The sequence below is a fragment of the Lynx rufus genome, unplaced genomic scaffold (assembly GCF_022079265.1).
Source record: "Lynx rufus isolate CCGP_SWC_20201006 ecotype Redwood Valley unplaced genomic scaffold, mLynRuf1.p SCAF_3, whole genome shotgun sequence".
NCBI lineage: Eukaryota > Metazoa > Chordata > Mammalia > Carnivora > Felidae > Lynx > Lynx rufus.
In genome coordinates, this window is record NW_025814845.1 from 162,219,126 (window position 1) to 162,239,758 (window position 20,633).

Consider the following 20,633-nt stretch of genomic DNA (forward strand, 5'->3'; position numbering starts at 1 on the left):
ATAAGTGCTCTAAATTGGGAAATGTAACAGTTCATTCACCATTAGAGATCATATCTAGCCATGTGCATTTAGAGGGAAGTACACTGTGCACGCATGTATTGTGCGTTATTTCCTGTAAATGTGATCTGCGCGCAGTGATCCTGGTTTGGAAGTTCTAATTTTATCCTCTTTCAAAACATAAATGTTGGATTAGATAAGATGAAAAGTAGAGAAAATGATAAGGATAAGCGAAGGATGAGATAAGGAGTCAGTAGTACTGGCTGTGGAACTCTAGGCACAGGATGGTTGATGACTCTACTTCAGGCAGTACAGACTATTGCGCTCGGAAGGAAGCCATCCTAGCAGGAAGCAAATGCACTGTTACCCAAAGATAGAATCACGCCCTGGGGGTATCCTGTACAGTTGTAAAGCGGTATGTTACCAAAGTACAATGTCTCCTGCCTGCTAAGTGACTTAAGGGCTGTATTGCAGGCATTCCAAAGTCCGGCAGAAGAGTGAGATGGACATTGTTGTCAGTGAAGACTTGAATGGAGCGGTGAAGTTTTCCAGCTCCTTACCCTATCCCAATAATCTGAACAGGTAAGGCCCAGTGGCACTTCTCCTCTATGCGGTTTTCTTCCTTTTTCAGAAATAGATGTCTGCGGTGACATCTGATAGCTTTTAAATAGATTATCAAGGTATCCTGTGACTAGGAATTTGACATAATCGTCTCAGTCATCAACTTAGAATGGATTCCCACCCCTCACCCCATCTAGAAATCATCTCTTTTCTAAATTCACACAGTAATTTATCTGTACCTCTTACCACCCTTAGTAGTTTCTACCTTGTACTACATTTGGTTTTGCATAGCGTTTGTCTCCTAGTCAACTGTAAGCCTTTTCGGGGTAGGGGATTTCTACTTTATTTCTCTTTGCACTCCTGTGTAGCCTCATACTGTGTCATAGTCAACAAATAAACCTTTGTAGTTTGAACAGCATTGCAATCTTGTCTTAGAGCCGAAATAACAGCAGCAATACCAGCGTTGAGTAATAGTACAAAAGCAAGTGGCAAGGCAGTCACAAACAACTGAGTAGCACGGAAAATAATCACCATAAGTATTTAGAGGATGGGGAGAGAGGTACTGTGTGGATTAGAGCTGTATGGAATGACTTTGGATGAGCTAGAACTTTCTGGAAGGATCTGGAAAGATGTGCAGGACATGGATGGATGGATGAAGAGGAAGGAAATTCAAGGGGAAGGAGTGAGGGGAGCAAAGGCATGTTTCAGGAGGCAGTTGGCCTCTGTGGAGGCTGAGAGTGCCTCCATGAGGTAGGTCTGTGCCCAGGAAGGGGCATGAACTGTGTTGTGGGAACCACGAGTGCTTTTGCAGGTAGGGGTGGATTAACAAAATAAATCTGGCAGCATGGGGTCTAGATTGTGTGGGGGCATTGCCTAGAGGTGGGACATGCCTGTAAAGTGTATTTAAAGAGCTTCACAGATCATTCTCATGCAGCCAGGTGGAAGTTCAGTCTGTTGAGAAATCCTGAATTTCAGGGGGTGTTGTAGCAGATCGGAGAGGGGATAAGCACCTGAATCATTAGTTTGGCTTTCCGTCAGATTAATTCATCTTCAGTCATCACATGTTGGTTGCCGTGGGTGTGAGTATGGTGAATGTACGTGGGGTGTGCATGGTAAGGCCACCTGAGGATGGTGTTGGAGCTGTCCCCTCCTACGCTGTGCTCTTCTTCTCAGCGTCCTGGCACAGCGACTTGAGAAGTGGCTGCAGCTGATGCTGATGTGGCACCCACGACAGAGGGGCACCGATCCTGTGTATGGTCCCAATGGCTGTTTCAAGGCCCTGGATGACATCTTAAACCTAAAGGTGAGTGTGGAGCCAGGTTAGCCTCAAGGCGGTAGGTCCCCAGTGGGCTGTGGCAGGGCTGGGGAAAAAAGAAGAGCTCCTTCAAAAGCAAGTCATGGGCCATCTGAGCTGTGGAAAGGGAGGCCCCTGTGAGAACATCTGCTCCCATGCTAGTTGACATCGGTTGTAAGGTCACACTGTGAACAAACAGCAGCATTAAAGACCAGAATGTATGAACTCTGGGCACCGAGACTCCCTTCCTTCCGACTAGCCCCTTTCTTCGTGTGGCTGGGAAATGTTGGGAGGAGCAGACGATCCAGGCAAGTAGGTGGGCCTCTCTGTAAAGATGGGTTTTTGTTTCCAATAACATCTGGGTTGTGTTGCAGCTGGTTCATATCTTGAACATGGTCACAGGCATCATTCACACGTATCCAGTGACAGAGGATGAGAGTCTGCAGAGCTTAAAGGCCAGAATCCAGAATGACACAGGGATCCCCGAGGAGGACCAGGAGCTGCTGCAAGAAGCTGGTCTGGCATTGATCCCTGACAAGCCGGCTACTCAGTGTATTTCAGAGGGCAAGGTGAAGCCCTGTTCCCTAAGGGTGCCCTGCTTTTCCTGGCTTTGCTTCCAGGGGAACTAACTGCGCATTCAGATTTCAGCTCTACTTTGTCACATAATGCAGATAACTGCCTGGTTTTTTAGTTGGAATGTGAGATCCTCTGCATGGTCTAATAGGAGACATGAATCCCTGCACACTTGACTTGGTACTTTCAGACCACTCAGAGCGCCTTTCTGTGGGCTCTGTTGCCAAAGCAGTGCTTTATTCCTCCGAGTCAACCAAAACTGTTGTGTATAGAACAGTGCTGATGACCACAGCAATGCAAGACGTGGTCCCTGCCCCCAAAGAACTGATAAAGTTAATGTGTGAGAAACAACCATGGGATAGGACGGAGAGACCGAACATTTAAATTGCACAGTAAAGATAATAGACAATAAGACCGTAATAAGTTATGATTGAGGGGTGCGTTTGGATAATAAACGTAAAAGGGGGCTCCTTGGGTGGCTCAGTCAGTTAAGAGTCTGACTCTTGGTTTCAGCTCAGTTCAGGATCTCATGGTTTGTGGTTTTGAGCCCTGCTTTGGGCTCTGTGCTGACAGCATGGAGCCTGCTTGGGATTCTCTCTATGTCCCTCTATCTCTTCCCCTCCCCTCCCTCAAAAATAAATAATAAAATAAACATTAAAAAAAAAAGTGTAAAAGGACCAGGAAAGGGACGTGTAGGCTGGAGTCATTAAGAAAGGTTTTATGGGTGCTCAGTACTTGCTGGCTGAAGATGATGCCATTGGGAAATAGTGGGGAACACCCTGAAATCTCTGTTATTACTTGGAAAAGGAAGGGGTGGCATCCACAAGATCTCATCTTCCTCTTATCCTTTTGCAGCTGAATGAGGGCCGCACATTGGACATGGATCTCGTCTTTCTCTTTGACAACAGTAAAATCACGTATGAGACTCAGATCTCGCCACGGCCCCAACCTGAAAGTGTCAGCTGTATCCGTAAGAAGATCATTGTTTTTGTTTTTGTTTTTATTTTTTAATCACTTATGGGGTGCCTGGGTGGCTCAGTCGGGTAAGTGCCAGACTTTGGCTCAGGTCATGATCTCACAGTTCATGGGTTCAAACTCCACATTGGTCTCCGTGCTGACAGCTCGGAGCCTGGAGCCTACTTCAGATTCTGTGTATCCCTCTTTCTCTGCACCTCCCCCACTCGCTTTCAATCTCTCTCAAAAATAAACATTAAAAAAAATCTTTTTTTAAATAATCACTTACAATGCTTGGGACGGGGTAGGAGGGACAGACATGGACTAGCGGAGGGGTCCACACCAAGGAGATGCGCTTATCCAGTCCCTGGGGCAACCTTCTTTACTTGGGACTTAGGAGTAGCCCAGCCAAAAAAGAGTAAAGGAAGTCTTCAATTTCAGCCTCACAAATAGAATTCTAAACCTAGGACAGAAATACTGCCTGCATGCCTCTGAACTTGATCGAATCAGATGGCCATTTTATTTATTTTTGAAGTTTTATTTATATTTTGTACATGATAGAAAAAAATCAAAAGGTACAAAAGAATATACAGTAACAAGCCAGCCTCTCTTCCCAATTTCCCAGTTTCTTCCAGGGAAACCACTCCTGTAAAGTTCTTGGGTATACCTTCCAGGGGTATTCTATGCATTATAAAGTATATAGGTATTTTTCCCCCCAACATATGGTAACATACAACATGTACTGTTCTGCACCTGCCTTTTTCACTTAATAATATATTTTAGAAAATTTTACCCCTGCTGGTGCATATGGAGCTGCCTATTTTTAATGCTTGTGTAATATTCCATTGTATGGGTAGTAGATGGACATTTTAATGCATCCGCCATTCCTGCTATCTCTCTCACACACACACACACACACACACACACACACACACACACACACACACACACACACAGAATAAGCAGATCTAGGGTCGAGAGTCTTAGCTCCAGACTTACTGCTTATTTAATGATGTTCCAGTACTACTGGGTGAAGCTGAATCTGTAGAAAACTTCATATGACTTTAAATATTGTAAACATAAAGGTTTCTGTTGAAAGCATAAGAGCCTGTGTACATGTAATTGACTCCATGTGGTTCACAAAGTGTTTCTTCAAATAAGTAGGTAATTACTGACTGGTACATGCTTGTGCTATTAATGGGATACAAAAAATGTATGTGACAGTAACCAGGCTTAACACCCAAAAAGGTTATGTGATAGCATAGTAGTTTAGTTATATAACTGAAAAATGTAAAAGTGCCAGTGATGTCACAAGGCATGACGTGGTTAATCGCAGGGCAGTTTTTCTCTGACGGTTGCATATGTCTCTGTTCCAGTTCAAGAGCCCAAGAGGAACCTCTCCTTCTTCCAGCTGAGGAAAGTGTGGGGCCAGGTTTGGCACAGCATCCAGACCCTGAAGGAGGACTGTAACCGGCTACAGCAGGGACAGCGAGCTGCCATGTATTATGCCAGGCGGTTTGGGACTTAATTTAAAATCGCGTGGTGGCTTTTTCCACAGGGAGGTGGCGGAGGCAGGGGCCCAGAAGCAACTGCTAGGACAGACAAGAGGGAGACGCTGGTTTGGACAGGCAGGAAGTGGTCAGGTGGGCAGGATTGAGGGAGGCCCTTTTAGACTTTATGAGGTGAGTGAGGTCAGCACATGGAGCTGTAAACTGAGGGGTGGGCTGGCTGAACTAGGGGCAGATTTTGGAATGTGGAAAAGCTCATTGCAGTCTGGGTCAGCAAAGCTGCCCTGATTGTCATGCTGGGGTCTGCCTGACTCTTTCCCCTGGGATATGACTAACTGGGGTTATTGGCCCTTTGTGTGGTACTTTGCCTTATTCCAGTGCTGGCTGAGGGCTAGGAAATTGTATGATTATAAGTGGCTACTTTTGATACAATAATAATAATTATAGTAGGGATCTGCCTTGGCATTTGAGGTGGTTTTGCTGTTGTACAGGAAATGGTATTTGGATCCCAAACATGCCTGAAGGCTGTTTTTTGTGGTCCCTGCAGGATGAATCTCCTCCGGAATAATAGCTGCCTCTCCAAGATGAAGAATTCTATGGCTTCCATGTCTCAGCAGCTCAAAGCCAAGTTAGATTTCTTTAAAACCAGCATCCAGATTGACCTGGAGAAGTACAGTGAGCAGACAGAATTTGGGATCAGTGAGTGTACTCTCTGTAATAAGTTTGGAAAAACCATTACTGTCTTTTTCCCCCCCTCTTCCTAAGGTTTCTTTTGCCTCTTATAATTTAGTTGCTTGTGTCTATTTTGGTTTTGTGGTGTTTTCATTTTGTTTTTCTTTTTTTTTTTTTCCTACATTTTTTTTTCCAGCATCAGATAAACTGCTGCTGGCCTGGAGGGAAATGGAACAGGCTGTGGAGCTCTGTGGGCGGGTAGGAGACTTGTTTTAGATTCCTATCCTTACCGAGGGGGGTGAGGCTTCGTACAACCTTTTCTCACTCTCTCCTCGAACACCAAATCCATCTTGTACGTCCAAAATCAGGAGGTCCTCGCCATGCTCTCTGACCCTAACTGGGACTTAATGGGAAGAGGCCAGGCTGGTAGCCAGTAAAGGGGAGGCCCATGGTGGCAGATGCAGGAGCTGTGCAGACCTGGTGTGCGTTTGAACAAGGCGCAAAATGTGAAGTGTCCTTACGGGAAGCCCAGGCCTCTTCCTATCAGAAAGGGCCTCAGATGAATGATCAACACTCCATCGGGCTGGGGGGTTTGCTTAGTTTTGTTGGGACACCAAATCCATAGGAAAGAAAAAGTCTAAGCATAAAGTTTTAGGACAGCATAAATCAAACACCACTGAAAAACGTTAATTGTGAGGCAAGGGAAGGAAGTATGGCTTAGTGATCCTCACACAAATTGAAGACTGAAGCCTCCAAGACCTTTTCTGGGCTTTTTACTATATCTATATCTATATTATTATCTATACTATTATTATCTATACTATTTACTATATCTATATTTACTGACCAGAGAGACAGTGAGTGCTCCAGCCCATCCTGGCACTCACATCCAGAATCTCCGATAGAGAGCCCAGGCCTCCCAATGTGGGATGGCATTGGGGTAGACAAATTAAGGGAAGAGAAAGGAATATGCATTGGGCTCTTCTCTATGCCAGGTACCGTGCCAGATACTTTACATACTGTATCTTATCTCACCCTTAAAATGGCCCCATTAGAAGCCTATTTTATGGCAGAGGAAACTGCAGCTCAGGAGTTAGGTGCTTTCCCCATGGGTCACACAGCTAGAAAGTGGTAGACACGAGATCCAAACCCAGGCCTTCTGACTCCAGAGTCTCTGTCCCTTCTAGCCAGTCACCTGAGACTCTTCGGTGAGTTTGGAACGTGATCCCCCCCCCCCCCAATCTTGCATCTCAGAACGCCCTTATTACATCAGTTGACATTAGCACAGCTTTTTCATCAGGAGAATGAAGTGAAGCACCTGGTGGAGCGGATGATGGCGCTGCAGACCGACATTGTGGACCTGCAGAGGAGCCCCATGGGGCGGAAGCAGGGGGGAACGCTGGACGACCTGTGAGTACCAACCCAGTGTCCGGCCAAACCCACAGATGCCCCAGCCAAACTTCCATACATGTGTTGAGATCGTCTAAGGATTCAAGTGTGGTTATCACAGAAGCTCTGTGAGACCATTCTATAGAGTGTGATCCATTGGCAAAGCATCTTGGCATGTTCCAGTTGAGTTGCAGAGATGAGCAAAGGGCCAGTCACCATCACTGTCAGCCTTCATTTCCATATCTAGCAAGTGTTGAGAAGAATTGTCTGACCTCACGGAGTTGTGAAGATCAATTCAGATGATTCAGATAGAGCAGGAGTTCATCATCTTTAAAGTCTGTGATGCAGGAGCTTTAACCATGGCACCAGATGTCACTGTTCACGCAGCCCACCCTAATCCAGGTGTGGCTCAAAGAGCAGAAAGTAGAACAGAGAAGGAAACCAGCAGGTCTTAAGATCTTGAACCCGGGAACTGTTCATTTGAGTCTTTATCAGGAATCTGGCCTTGGCTCTGGGAGGTGATAAGGTGCCCAGGCAAAGCAGTCCTACCTGAAGGAAAGCCAGATGAGAGGGAGCAGGCGAGCTGCCTCAAACTCTTGGGAGCTCCCACTTGGGCTCAGCACTGTCCTCCAGTGCCTTTACCAGGATTCTCAGGACCAGAATCTCGAACATCAGAAATCTGATGATTCATTTAAAAAGAAAGAAGAAATCTGATGATTCGTATTCTGTATTTTCTCGAGTTATTTAACCCATTATTCTCCTTTAGTTTTCAAATGAGAGTCACCTCTGAAATGTCAGGTAGTTTCATTGTGTTGAGGTGGAAAAGAGATAGAAGTTTGTGTCTACCCTTGGGCTTGAGTTCTCACGGGGAGCCCGTGTTCTCCAGGCTTAGGTCCAGTGATGGCACTGGAATCACCATTGCAGAAGCCACGTGGACAGGAAATTCCAAGGGACAGAGTAGAACCTCCCTTTCTTAAGATTCTTTCTCATTAGGGATGCCTGGGTGGCTTAGTTGGTTAAGCATCTGACTCTTGGTTTCGGCTCAGGTCACCATCTCGCAGTTTGTGAGTTTGAGCCCCAAGTCGGGCTCTGCACTGACAGCATGGAGCCTGCTTATGAGTCTCTCTCTCCCTGTCTCTCTACCCCTCCCTTGCTTGCTCTCTCTGTCTCTCTCTCTCAAAGTAAATACAAATAAACTTTAAAAAAAAGAGAAAAGAGATTCTCTTGGAGAGAAGGGCGAGGTTTGATAACGAGAGCCATCAGTTCCTCATCATAGGCATCACCTATAATATCACCAGGAGTAGTAATTTCCTCCAGTCAAGGCATAGTGCTGGTCTTGCTTCTAAAAGTGATTCTACTGGTAGGAATTGACTAACCAGTGTCCCACATGTGCTTATTTGACCTCACATCTTGACAGAGTTTCTCCTTTGTATATTTCAGAGAAGAGCAAGCGAGGGAGCTTTACAGGAGACTTCGGGAAAAACCCAGAGGTAAGTGGGCCATTCTGTCTGCCACACATGCCTGGTTCTGTCATGTGTATGGCGTTGACACTCTGCCAGCCACTGGAGGAACTGTGGGACTCTTTGCCTCTTTCCAGACCAACGAACTGATGGTGACAGTCTTGAAATGGTCCGGCTGCTTCTTCAGGCCATCCAAGGCTTTGAGAAGAAAGTGCGAGTGATTTATACGCAGCTCAGGTATCCGCCCCAACTTCCGTTCTCCAGGGTGGAATTCAGAGAAGCGGCAAGGACCCACGTGAGGCCATTTTCTCACTGCCCTCTGACTTGCTTACCCTGAAGGAGATTTATCCGCAGCTGTTGTTGGATTCATAATTACCAGGGATTATGTTCTCCTCCTTTCTCCAACCCAAATGCCACTGGAATTTGTCACATTTATTCTTTACAGTAAAACTGTGGTTTGCAAGCAGAAGGCTCTGGAACTGTTGCCCAAGGTGGAAGAGGTGGTGAGTTTAATGAACGAAGACGAGAAGACTGTCGTCCGGCTTCAGGAGAAGCGGCAGAAGGAGCTCTGGAATCTCCTGAAGATCGCTTGTGTGAGTGAGCCCCATGGCCAGGCCCTTGGCCCCCAGCCCGCCAGCCTCTTTTCCACCTCCGTGCTGCTGTCACCACCCTCCAAGAGAGACTGCAAAGCCACTGACAGACACTACTCAACTGCCACGGCTCAGTTTTCCTTCCTCTTCTCCATGACTTAGAGGGAGCAGGGAGGGGCCGAGTCAGGGCCGTACCAGGTGTGTTTCATTCTGCACGTGTGCATTTCCTGTGGCTGCTGTCACAAAGCGGCACCGCAGAGTTATTCCCTTACAGTCCTGGAGGCCGGAAGTCCGAAATCCAGGTGTTGGCAGGGCTGAGCTCCCGCTGCAAGCTCTAGGGGAGAATGCTTCCGTGCTTCTTCCAGCTTCTGGTGGCCCTGGGCAGTCCTTGGCTAGTCCTTGGCTGCATCACTCTATTGTCTGTCCCTGTCTTCACAAGGCCTTCTTCTCCGTGTCTGTCTTCTGGGTGTCTCAGATTAGTACACTTGCCATTGAATGTGGTTCCCACCTCAGTAGTCCAAGTTGATCTCCTCTCAGCATCCTTAACTTCATCTGTGCAGACCCTTTTTCCAAGAAGGTCACATTCACAGGTTGCTGGACTTAGGATGTGGACAGATCTTTTGGGGGACCTTCACGCACCACAGTGCATGTCTGCGTGACCTGGTTGATCCTCATCTGAGCCTGTGCTGCTTAGTATTGTCAACCACACTTTCTGTGCCCACTGTCTTAATGTAGCTGAGATTCCACTGCATGCTGCTCAGGGAGAAAACGGGACACAAAAAAGAGCCCAGGACAGAGAAGGAAAAGAACCAGGTAAAAGCCATGGAAACCAGAGCTGATGGGAGAAAGACCCACACTATGCCAGCTGCAGCGAGGTTGACTATGATGAAAGAGTGATTTAGCCACTGGTGGTAGTTAAGAGCAAAGAGGAAAATGGGAAGATAGTTGCTTAAGGTGGAGGCAGGGTGCAAGGATGGTGTTTTTAAGATCATGGACTGGAGCATATTTGTAGGTCAGGCAGGAGACAGTGCACTGGGAGAGTCACAGTATCAAAGAGGTGGGAGACAGTTGAGTGTCCAGGTCCTGAGAACAGCAGGGTGTCAGCTTCATGGGCATGCATGGAAGGATTGGCCTGGGGAAGGGATGAGTGACATTTCCTCCTGTAAGAAAGGAAGCAAATTAAAAAAGGAGAGATGACAAGGAGAGAAGCTTTAGGAAGGAGAGGGAAATTGAGGTATTTCCAGTGACAGCCTGATACGCCATCTGCATTCATGTGACGTTTACTGAGCGCCGACCACGTGCCCAGGAGCGAGATGAAAACTGGAGGTAAAGGGGGAAAGAAGCATGGCACCGGGACCAGGAGCTCATAATCAGAGGGGCACACACAGGGAAGTGAATTCAAATGTGGGGCAGGAAGTGTTCAGCAGCAGCTGTGGTGCCATGAGCATGAGCCATAGCATGAATGTGAAGGAGCAACGTCAGCTTCAGGCCTGGAGGTGAGGGAACCACAGGAAACATTCACAAGGAAGGGTTGTTTCAACTGAAGAAATGGTGGACAGGTGGAGACGACATTCCAGAACGAAGACATTGCTCTATCAGAGGCACGGAGGCCTGAAAGAGTGTGTGTGTTCCGGGTGCTACACGCAGAGTGGTGTAGTGTGGGGCAAAAGGGTATCGTTTGGAATGAAACTGGAGAGGCAGGCGAGGACGAGCCCATGCAGGCCACACATGCTTTCGCAGGCATAGCAAACACTAAGGAATTTGTTTTTCTCTCTCATGTCGAAGGAAGTATGGGAATGGTATGATCACATTTGGGTTTCAGAGAAATCTTCATGGCAGCTGGAGAATGGATTTGAGACTTTGGCAAACGTCACCACTGAGGTGGGGCGCCGCTCTGGGGACTGGAGTTGCACAGCCCTTAGGGTGCACAGGACAGGACAGTGGAAGGACTGCTCTCCTGCAGGCCCAGGCTAAGTGGAGGAGGTGGATGTCTGGGTCTTTCCACGGGTGACCATCTGCAGAGCAAAATTGGGTGCTTGACTGACTGGTTGAAGCCAGACCTTGACGTTCAGCTGGAAGGAAGGATGTGGAACCAGGATGGGTCCCATATCTCGTGAGGCTGAGCAGGATGAAGACCCACGGGCTGCGGCAAGGGCAGGAGCCGGGTCTGTAAAAAGACGTGAGGCCAACAGATGAGAGTTCAGCTGGAAACTTGAAGTGGGGCAAAGCACGAGGTGCTGGGAAGGTTGGCATAGGTCATCTGCGGGCTGCAGGTGTGAGGAGGTGCGAGCCCCTGAAGCAGGAGCCACTGGCTTAACCTCTTGACTGAGGTGGGTAGCTGCAGCACCCGGGGGGTCAGGACATCTTGGTTTTCTTGTTGGCTGTCCCACAGATGGTGCAATTCACAGAAGGCCACTTACAACCTTCTGGTATGTCTCAGGCTTCTACTTGAGACAGCAAAGATGTCTCCCTCTTAGTTTCCTTACGAGAGTTTCTGAAGCAATCAAACTAATGAACAAAGCTTACAAATGCAGGTACTCCAATCTCCCTATATTTACAATCTTCTATCAAAAAGTACACCTATAGGGATGCCTGGGTGGCTTAGTCAGTTAAGCATCCTACTTCAGCTGAGATCATGGTCCCACGGTTCGTGAGTTCGAGCCCCTCGTCATGCTCTGTGCTGACAACTCAGAGCCTGCAGCCTGCTTCGGATTCTGTGGCTTCTTCTCTCTGCCCCTTGCGTTCTCTCTCTCTCTCTCTCTCTCTCTCTCTCTCTCTCTCTCCCCCTCAAAAGTAAATAAGCATTAAAAAATTTTTTTAAAAGCACACCTATAGATGCAGAAAGATTTTCTAAGCCTGAATGAAGACTGTGGCCATATGCAGGGATGTTGACTAAAAATTTGTAGGAATAGCTAGTGTATTGTGACCTATTGTTTTGTGAGAAAATACCATGGTGTGAATGCAAAATTGGAATCATCCCTTTGCTCCAAAATTGTGTTGACTCTCTTTTGGTTTTGTCCTTTAGAGCAAAGTTCGTGGTCCTGTGAGTGGAAGCCCAGATAGCATGAATGCTGCTCGCCTCAGTCACTCTGGTCAGCTAATGTCTCAGCCTTCCACTGCCCCTAACAGCTTGCCTGAGTCTGTCAAGAAAAGGTAGGTCACTGTAAGGTGCCGGTGATGGCCGGTGCACTGGAAAGTCATGGGAATAGACATGCATGTTTATCATTGATCATTTTATGTGTCTAGCAATTTTGTGCATGTATTGAGTTTGTGCTTGTTAATATCCAAGCAAATGTGATAGTTTGCTCTCTAGTGCCTTGCAACTTGCTAAGTAGTTGCCTTGTCTAAGGATTGGATTACTAATTGCTTAATGAGGAGATTGAACGTGCTAATCAGTCACATGCTAGTCAGTCATATGCTATTATATAGTCCCATCAGCCATCATCTATCATTCAGAACCAGCCTGCCCACAGGGAGTGCCCTGTTGGCCACGCCTCAGTCATCTCGCCTCCTCCCTCTCACCTCCCACCGCTCTGAGTTACCATATTAGGGTTTTCCACCCACTGCCTCTCCTCACCCCCCACTTCTGCCTTGCTTTCCCCTCCTGTCGCCTGGGCCACTGCCACCAAGGTGGTGAACAGAGCATTTCAGCCTTTTCTGCGAGGCCTTTGGCCTCCCTGCTTCCCATCCAGTCCTGCCTCCAAGCCCTCCCTAGTCAAATTAGTCTTCACAGAATACCACTTGATCAAGTTATTTTTTGGCCAGTAACTAGTAGTGGCTTCCCACTCCCCTGGAGGATTCAACCTGAGCCTTTTTAGACATTTACAGCCACCTCAGCCACCGTCTAGGCTGATCCCCAGTTCCCATACAGACTCCTTGCCCTGGCCCAGTGGTTCTCAAAGTCTGATCCAGACCAGCAGCATCAGCAGCATCTGGGCACTTGTTAGAAATGCAGTTGCTGAATCAGCTGCTCAGGGGCAGGGCAGAGCAGTCAGCCTTTCAGAAGCCTTGGCTGGTTTCTGATGCACTTTGAAGTTCCAGAACCTCTGTGGGCTGGTCCTGGGAGGTCCTTCCACCTACAGGACACATCTGCTTCCCTCTCCTCCAATGCCCTGACCACTCACACAGCTCTCTCTTCTTGGACTGCCTTTGGATGTTTTTGTTTCTAGTTCAGTCCCATGCAGTTTCTTCAACATCCTCTATGTGTTGGGTCTTAGGCACTGGCAATGGTTAAAATTGTCTGTGTGGGCAAATCTATAGACCAAAAAATAGATTAATGATTGCCTAGGGCAGGTGAGGGGGAGGGTGGGAAGTGACTGGTAATGGGCACAAGGTTTCTTTTTGCATGATGAAAATGTTCTAAAATTAGATTATGGTCAAGATTGTATAATTCTGTAAATATACTAAAACTATCGAATTACACACTTTAAATGGGTAAACTTTATGGTATCTAAATTATAGATAGATCAATAAAGCTATTTTAAAAATCCTGTTCTGGGGCTCCTGGGTGGCTCAGTCAGTTAAGTGTCTGACTTTTGGCTCTCATAGATCGTGGGTTTGAGCCCAGCATCAGGTTCTCTGCTCTCAACAGATCCTCTGTCCCCATCTCTCTCTCTCTGTCCCTCCTCCACTCATTCTCTTTCTCTCTCGAACAAACTTTAAAAACAAAACAAAATAAAAATCCTGTTCCTGTGCTTGGGGAATTCATAGCCTATACGTTGTGGTACTTAATTGTACGTGACCTTAGATTGTTAATTCTCTCCCCAACCTACTGTGAGCTTGAGGATAGTAACCAGGTCCTGTGCCTCTTACATTGCCCTTTGGAGCTGGCCCTAAGCCTTCAACCTAGTTGGTAGCTACGTGGAAGAGGCTGAGCAAAAATGTGGCCTGTGTTCCTTCCATCAGAGTGTCATGCTTTGTAAGGTGAGTGGATTTCCAAGGCACTGTCTTCCTGGATTTGGCATTTTCCCTCCAATGATATCCTGGAAGCCCTGGGAAAGTCGTCCTGGGAGCACAGGCTGTCCGTCCATGTCCTAGAGCTGAGGCTAAAATAGGACAGCGGCTGATTATACCTTTCCCTTTCTCCCCATGGCCGTTCACGACAGGTACATTTCTTATCCTGGAAAAAGAGAAAGCAGTTTAAATGAAATCAGTTCCCAGAACTTGCTTTTTCACAGATCTCAAGGAACTATGGAAATGGTGAAATTACGTGGTCTGTATATTTTTTTTCTATTTCAAAAACTGGAAAACAGGTGATTTGTGAGGTATCTTTAGATTTTGGCAGTTTAGAGAGAATTAAATTCAATTATCTGAAGTAAAAAGAGATCTGCTTGCTCTTTCACATTGTGAATGGTAACACTTATGGCTGAGCGTGGGCTTCTGAAAAATGCTTAACTAGATGAAGGAGATTACTGGTCAGTGACACGGTGCTTTACGACACTCAGCATCAAAATAATTGTAACTTCATTTTTAAAATCTTGTCAAAATCCCTGTAGCATTATCTCTGAAAATTCACATTGACCATTTTCTAATAATCTGATCATTTTCCTTAGTGAAGAACTGGTGGCTGAAGCACACACGCTCTGCACCCAGCTAGAAAATGCGATGCAAGACACCATCAAAGAGCAGGACCAGAGTTTAAGGGTAATGGCCTGTGTGAATCCGACATATTCCGTGTCATTTCTCCCCACGGCAAGCCAGAAAAAGAAAATGCAAAGGCAATCCAGCGTTTCCTCCATCTCAGTATATGCTTATGCTTTTCTAGTACAGACTTCTTCTTATTCAGAGTAACGCTAACAATTATTGAATGGATACGAGTACACTATGTGCATTATCTCATTTAATCCTTGTAACGCTTAATTTTGATAAGGGAGGTAGCATCATTCTGAGAAGGTCTTTCTCTCCCTGTGGTTTTTGTAGCACTGCTGAGCATCTGTGTGCATAGAGGTCTGGGGCTAAAACAAGGACCTGTCACAGCCCCGCCTCTCAGGGACTCAGAGCTTAGCAGTAGGTAGTACTACTTATAGGGAAACTAACCTGATGAAAAACTGGTCAAGATGCAGGTACATTTATGGCAAAGGTTCAGAGATGCTAAGCCATTCCTCAGATCTTAAAAGGCCCTTTCCTGCCAATATGGTGACCTGCTAGCCTCCCCCTAACTTCTCAGTTTCCAGAAGAATCAGAGAGGATACCACTACTAATTGTAATCACTTCTTATTTATTCAACTGTCCGTCTCTGGTTTAGGGCTTTTGCTATCTTTTATTTCTGCCCATCCTCCTTCTGACAGCATGTATTTTGATCATTTCACTGCTTATTTGCACTCCTACCAGAGAAATAGGAAGTCTTATCAGGCCATTTCATCTGGTAGGGTTGGAAACTGGTAGCTGAGGTTAGCTCTTGGTACCACCTACCCACGGTCAGAAGTGCTATGAGCCACAGGTGGTACTAAAACTGCCTGTCTAGTTTCCATAGTCCCGGAATCTGAGGTGCTTCAAGCTAGGCCAAAGGAAAGTTCCCTTACGGTTGTGAAAATGTAGCTTTAGCTCGAGAGTACCCTGCAATAACAAGACTGTTACTAATGAGAGGATTTAAATTTCCTTCTAAATTGTGCTGGTCGCCTCCTGAGGAAGACAAACAATCCGAGGTGTATTGGTGGCCACTGTATTTTTAACATGCCTGTTGACTTTCAGTCTCTAGACTGGAGCTGGTTACAGACGGAAGAAGAAGAGCAGAATGGCCTGGAACAGGCCTCTTGACTGTGTGGGTGGCCTTGACCGCCTGATGGGACTGCCTGCCCTGAGGCCCTCCCACGGTGGCCCCCGCTGTCATGATGTCCCAGCAGTCTTCGACACCCAGGCAAAGATCTTCTCACTTCCCCAGGAGTTGTGACATTCACCGTGGGCCAGGGCTGGCGTCCTCTGCAGGCACCGCCAGCAACTTGTCTGCACACTGGAAGTCCTGCATCTTGGAGGCTCAGCAAACACTGCTGCCAAGCATGAGCATTTAGGGAGACCAAGCCACTGCAGCTGCTTCCTCTGGTCTGGAAAAAGTTCTCAAAGTACTTTGCCCCACAGATCACTGGACAAATGTCTAACATGACTCTTTCAGGACAAACTGTGGAGGACGCTTGGTGTCAGCCTGCCCTCTCCTGACCCCTCCTGATCTCCAGAGGTCCTGATCCGCCTGTCCTCACAGCTAATGTTTCATCTGGATTTGGAACTAAACAGACTTTTAAATTGTACACTTGGCATGGCCCCATCCTTTCTCTTCCTCTTTTCATTTCACTGCTGCTAAAATTTCCCTTTTACCCACTACTTTGGTGGTCGTGCCCCCATTGGCAAGGTCGTAGGTGAATGCCAGCTCTCCCCATCTGTAGCCCTTTCAGCCACAGAGTGACCTGCCAGCACCAGGTCAGAGAGCAGCTTCCTTCCTTCGGGTCCCGGAGACTACCTGCGAATGAGCTCTTGTGCAGAAGAACAGAAGAAGAAAAGGGTATCTGTCTACCACAAGTCTGCTGACTCCTGTGCCCACACCTGTCCCTGCTCAGACACATCTATGTGCAGTGGTGCTGGGATGGGGGAGCGCCTGTTTCTCATATCATCTAGCAGTATTATTAAATTGACTTATTTAAAAAATAGTTCCATATTTTGCAACATGACTCAAGCATTTATACTGGGTTCCACAACCTGTTTTTGGCAATATTTATGGTCAGGACTTAGGAACTCAAAAACCAGCTTAATGGAAAATGTTATAAAATTGAATAGTGCCTGGATCTGATGTTGTCTTAGCACCAGCACTGCTTCTTTGACATTTCACAAAAGTTCTTTATGTTAAAAGCAGGAAAACAAAACGAGTTTAGATGATCACAAATAGGCGAGTTTGGTCAGAAAAGAAAGTTGGAATAGGAGGATTTTACAAACTGGCTTCCATGGAAACAGTACAAAGGGTTTCAGGGTCAAGTACATTTAGGAAATGCTTCATGCTTTAATTGCCTCTTGGAGATTCCCATTGTACACTGCCATAGTAAAGTTTCTGAGAGTCCTACAATAATAAACTGGCTTAACTGTGTAAATCTACTGTTTGCCAAATGCCTTTGACAGCAGAGCCGTTTTTCCCCCATGTGAGTGTAACATTTGATACAGCATGATTTTGGAAACACTGGTGAGGAACATAGTGGGAAATAAGACCAGAACGGGAGGCTGCAATGGAGCCAGACTGGGGAGGGAATGAATGCGAGACTAAGGGTTATGGGCTTCACTGAAGAATTTTAGCAAGAAAATGACATCACCAAAGCAATGGTTTAAAAAGGCTAACATAGGGGCTCCGGGGTGGCTCAGTGGGTTAAGCGACTCTTGGTTTTGGCTCAGGTCATGATCTCAGGGTTTGTGAGTTCGAGGCCCACATCAGCTCCACACTGACAGTGCAGAACCTGCTTCGGATTCTCTCTTTACCTGTCTTCCCCCACCCCAAATAAATAAATAAACTTTAAAACATTTTTTTTTAATATTAAAGGAAAAGACTAACTGGAATATGCTGATTGATTAAAAAAAAGTGAAAACCGGGAGATAGGACTTGTCCTTCCAAAATGATAAGGTAAATAAATGTACTTTCCCCTATTCCTCCCTTTAAGTGTGGCTGAAACCTGTCAACATTATCTATAAACAGAGGAAGACTCTGAAAGGTAGAAGCCAGCAGACCATCCAGGGACCTTGGACCTGAGGAAGGACATGGTGGGGAGTTCTGTGGGCTTTGCTTTTGTCTCATCTCTCCCCAATCGGGTGCTGGAGAAGCCACCCCAGAGGCACGACTGAGGAGACTGGCTCCCTCTAGCGGTATTAGATTCCCAGGGCTGCTGTAACAGATGGCCACAAACTGCAGGGCTTAAAGCACCAGAAATTTGTTCTCTCAAAGTTCTGGAGGCCAGAAGTCTGGAATCAAGGTGCTGACAGGACAGCGCTTCCTCCAAAGGCTCTAGGGGAGATTCTGTTCCTTGCTTCCTCTAGCTTCTAGTGAGTCCACTTGTGGCTGCATTTCTGCCTCCATGGTCACATTGCCCCTTCATCTTCTGTCTGTCATCTCTCTCCTGTGTGCCTCTTATTAGAACCCTTGTGATTGAATTTAGGATCTGCATAATCCAGGGTAAGCTCGTCTTCTCAAGACCCTTAATTTAATATGTTTTACCATGTAAGGGGTTTAGGGTGTGGACATTTCTTCTAGTGGGGGGCACCATTTAACCCACTACAATCTATCCCCTCAAAATTCATGCTCATCCCACATGTAAAATGCATTTACCCCATCCCAACATTCTCCAGTCTCAACCCATTACAGAACTAACTGCACAACCAAAATCTAAATGTCGTCAGCTCAGAAATCCTGAATTTCATCATCTTCATCACTTTTGAGGAGAATTTGCATGGTCCATCCTGGCTCCAAAGTCCTCTTATCTTTGGACCTGTGAAACTAGAAAACAAGGTAGCCCCTTCCAAAATAGAATGGTGAGATACACATATAATAGACATTCCCATTCCCAAAGGAAGATACTGAAAGGAATAAAGGAGTTATCAGTCTCAAGCTAGCTTGAAATCCAGTTGGCAAATTCCATTAGGTTTCAAGTCTTGAGAGTAATTCTCTTTTGCTTGAGACTCTGCCCACTGGGCCCAAGCCAGCTCCATAGGCCTCTCGAGTTTGTGCCCACAATGACACATGAGCCTCTGCTTCTGTGCCCATTCCTCCAGCTTCTGCCTTTGTATCCACGGCTCTGCTCTCTGAATCATTCTTTTTCTTGAAGGCTAGCACATGTTTACAACTGAGTGACTCTGTCAACCATTCCTTGCCCACAGAGTTTCAGAAGTCCAACAGACATCTCTCTTCATCCTCTCTGCCCCTTTCCATCCAAGCTGGTTTCTGTGATAGTCTCAAAACTTTTGTGGGTCTCCTATGTATGTCCTGTGGGTCCATACCATTAGAAAAAATGTCCACAGATCTTTCTTGGGCAACCCCATCTCTGGTCCTGGCTTCTGCTGCAATGATTGAGTGGGTCTCTGAGTCACACACATAATCTCTTCAGCAAAAGTTGTCCAGCTGCACCCTTAGCCTACTCTGCAGAGGATGCTTTCCCAACAGTGAATTTCTTCATTTTAGCACCTTTGCAATCTGGATAGGCTGAGAGCCTTGCAAATCATCCAGTGCTGGTTCTTTTTTTTCCTACAGTCCTTTCTTCAATTTATTTCCTCCTTCCTTTGGCATTTTACTATGAGCAGCAAGGAAAAATCAGGCTACACCCTCAACACTTTGCTTGGAAATCTCTGCAGCTAAACATCCAGGTTCATTGCCTACAAGTTTTGCTTTCCACATAATGGCAGAACACAGTTCAGTCAAGTAACATTCCTATTTCTACCAACATTCTGTCAATGATATATGTGTTCTCTAAGGTGATAGAAGAATTTTCTACCATGCACCTCACCTTCTGAGCCCTCATCAATGTCTTTAATGTCTGTTTTTATCACCAGTAGTCTGTTTAAAATAACCTGGGCTATTTCTATAATAACACCTCAGAATTCCTCTAGTCTCCATCCATTATCTAATTCCAAAGCCACTTGCACATATTTAGGTATTTGTTATAGTAGCATTCTACTTCCCAGTACCAAACTGGAGCAAATGACCACAAACTGGGTGGCTTTAAACAACAAAAATATATTCTTTTAAAGTTCTAGAGGCCAGAAGTCAGAAATTAAGATGCTGGCGTGGCTACACTCCCTTCAAGGTTTCTAGGGGAGACATGTTCCTTTCCTCTTCTAGCTTCTGCTGGCTCTAGGTGATCCTTGGCTTATCGGTACATCTGACCAGTTTCTGCATAAGTAGTTATATTGCCTCCTTTTCCATTTATCAAATCTCTCCTGTCTCTGGAGACAGGACCCATTGGATTTAGGACCCATTCCAATACTTTGGGATAGCTCCTCTTCTCAAAATCCTTAATCACATATTTTGCCATATAAGGTAATACAAGTTCTGGGAATTAGGTCATGAACCTACTTTGGTGGCGGGGGGGAGGTCACTGTTCAACCCATTACACTAGTCAAAGAGCTAGGACAGGGGCAGCCTAGGAACACAGAAAATTTTTAAACAATAACCACTCAATTTCAGTTAACACTACAGAAAAAAAAAATGTCTTACCTCTGCTAGAAAGACCAGATAGGAAGCTTAAACTTCACCAGGTGAGGAACTGGGACTTTCACTGGTGCTAAGCAGTAACAACGTCTCCCCTGCCACCCATTTCCAACATCCCGCTGGGTTAAATGGAGACCGAATGGGGAACAGTAAGGAGGCACCTTGCCCCTTCCAACCAAGTTGGTATTGGTGGAGTAATGAAGAGCCCTTCCCACTCAGGTGTCAGCAGAAGCCAAGTGGGAAGCCTGGGCTTCCACTCGCCCTTGGTAGAAATGAGACAGCACTCTGCTTTCCCCACTGGAATAATGTCAGAGCAGACCTGCTAACACAGAAGAATTAAATAAAATCCAGAGTCTCATCACCTGAAATTCTGATGTCCAGATTTCAATCTAAAATCACTCATCATACCAAGAATCAGGAAACCTCAACTGAGAAAAGATAAGACACTGAGGTGGCAAAAATTTAGAA

At 46.2% G+C, this 20,633-nt stretch overlaps 1 protein-coding gene across 4 annotated transcripts in view; it reads left to right on the forward strand.

Annotated features, from left to right (window-relative positions):
* IKBKB (inhibitor of nuclear factor kappa B kinase subunit beta) overlaps positions 1 to 17,070 on the forward strand; it is a 79,373-nt gene extending 62,303 nt beyond the window's left edge. For 3 of the 4 annotated variants that reach the window (XM_047092389.1, XM_047092391.1, XM_047092392.1), the window contains 14 exons: positions 472 to 579; positions 1,732 to 1,861; positions 2,227 to 2,421; positions 3,281 to 3,395; positions 4,756 to 4,879; positions 5,435 to 5,586; positions 5,756 to 5,817; positions 6,848 to 6,969; positions 8,389 to 8,438; positions 8,546 to 8,645; positions 8,854 to 9,001; positions 12,024 to 12,151; positions 14,551 to 14,641; positions 15,689 to 17,070. In XM_047092389.1, coding sequence (XP_046948345.1) covers positions 472 to 579; positions 1,732 to 1,861; positions 2,227 to 2,421; positions 3,281 to 3,395; positions 4,756 to 4,879; positions 5,435 to 5,586; positions 5,756 to 5,817; positions 6,848 to 6,969; positions 8,389 to 8,438; positions 8,546 to 8,645; positions 8,854 to 9,001; positions 12,024 to 12,151; positions 14,551 to 14,641; positions 15,689 to 15,754 — 1,591 coding nt within the window. In that variant the 3' untranslated portion in view covers positions 15,755 to 17,070. The remainder of the gene's footprint in view (positions 1 to 471; positions 580 to 1,731; positions 1,862 to 2,226; positions 2,422 to 3,280; positions 3,396 to 4,755; positions 4,880 to 5,434; positions 5,587 to 5,755; positions 5,818 to 6,847; positions 6,970 to 8,388; positions 8,439 to 8,545; positions 8,646 to 8,853; positions 9,002 to 12,023; positions 12,152 to 14,550; positions 14,642 to 15,688) is intronic. The other variant, XM_047092390.1, reaches the window with a different exon arrangement.
* Positions 17,071 to 20,633: the final 3,563 nt, after the last annotated feature.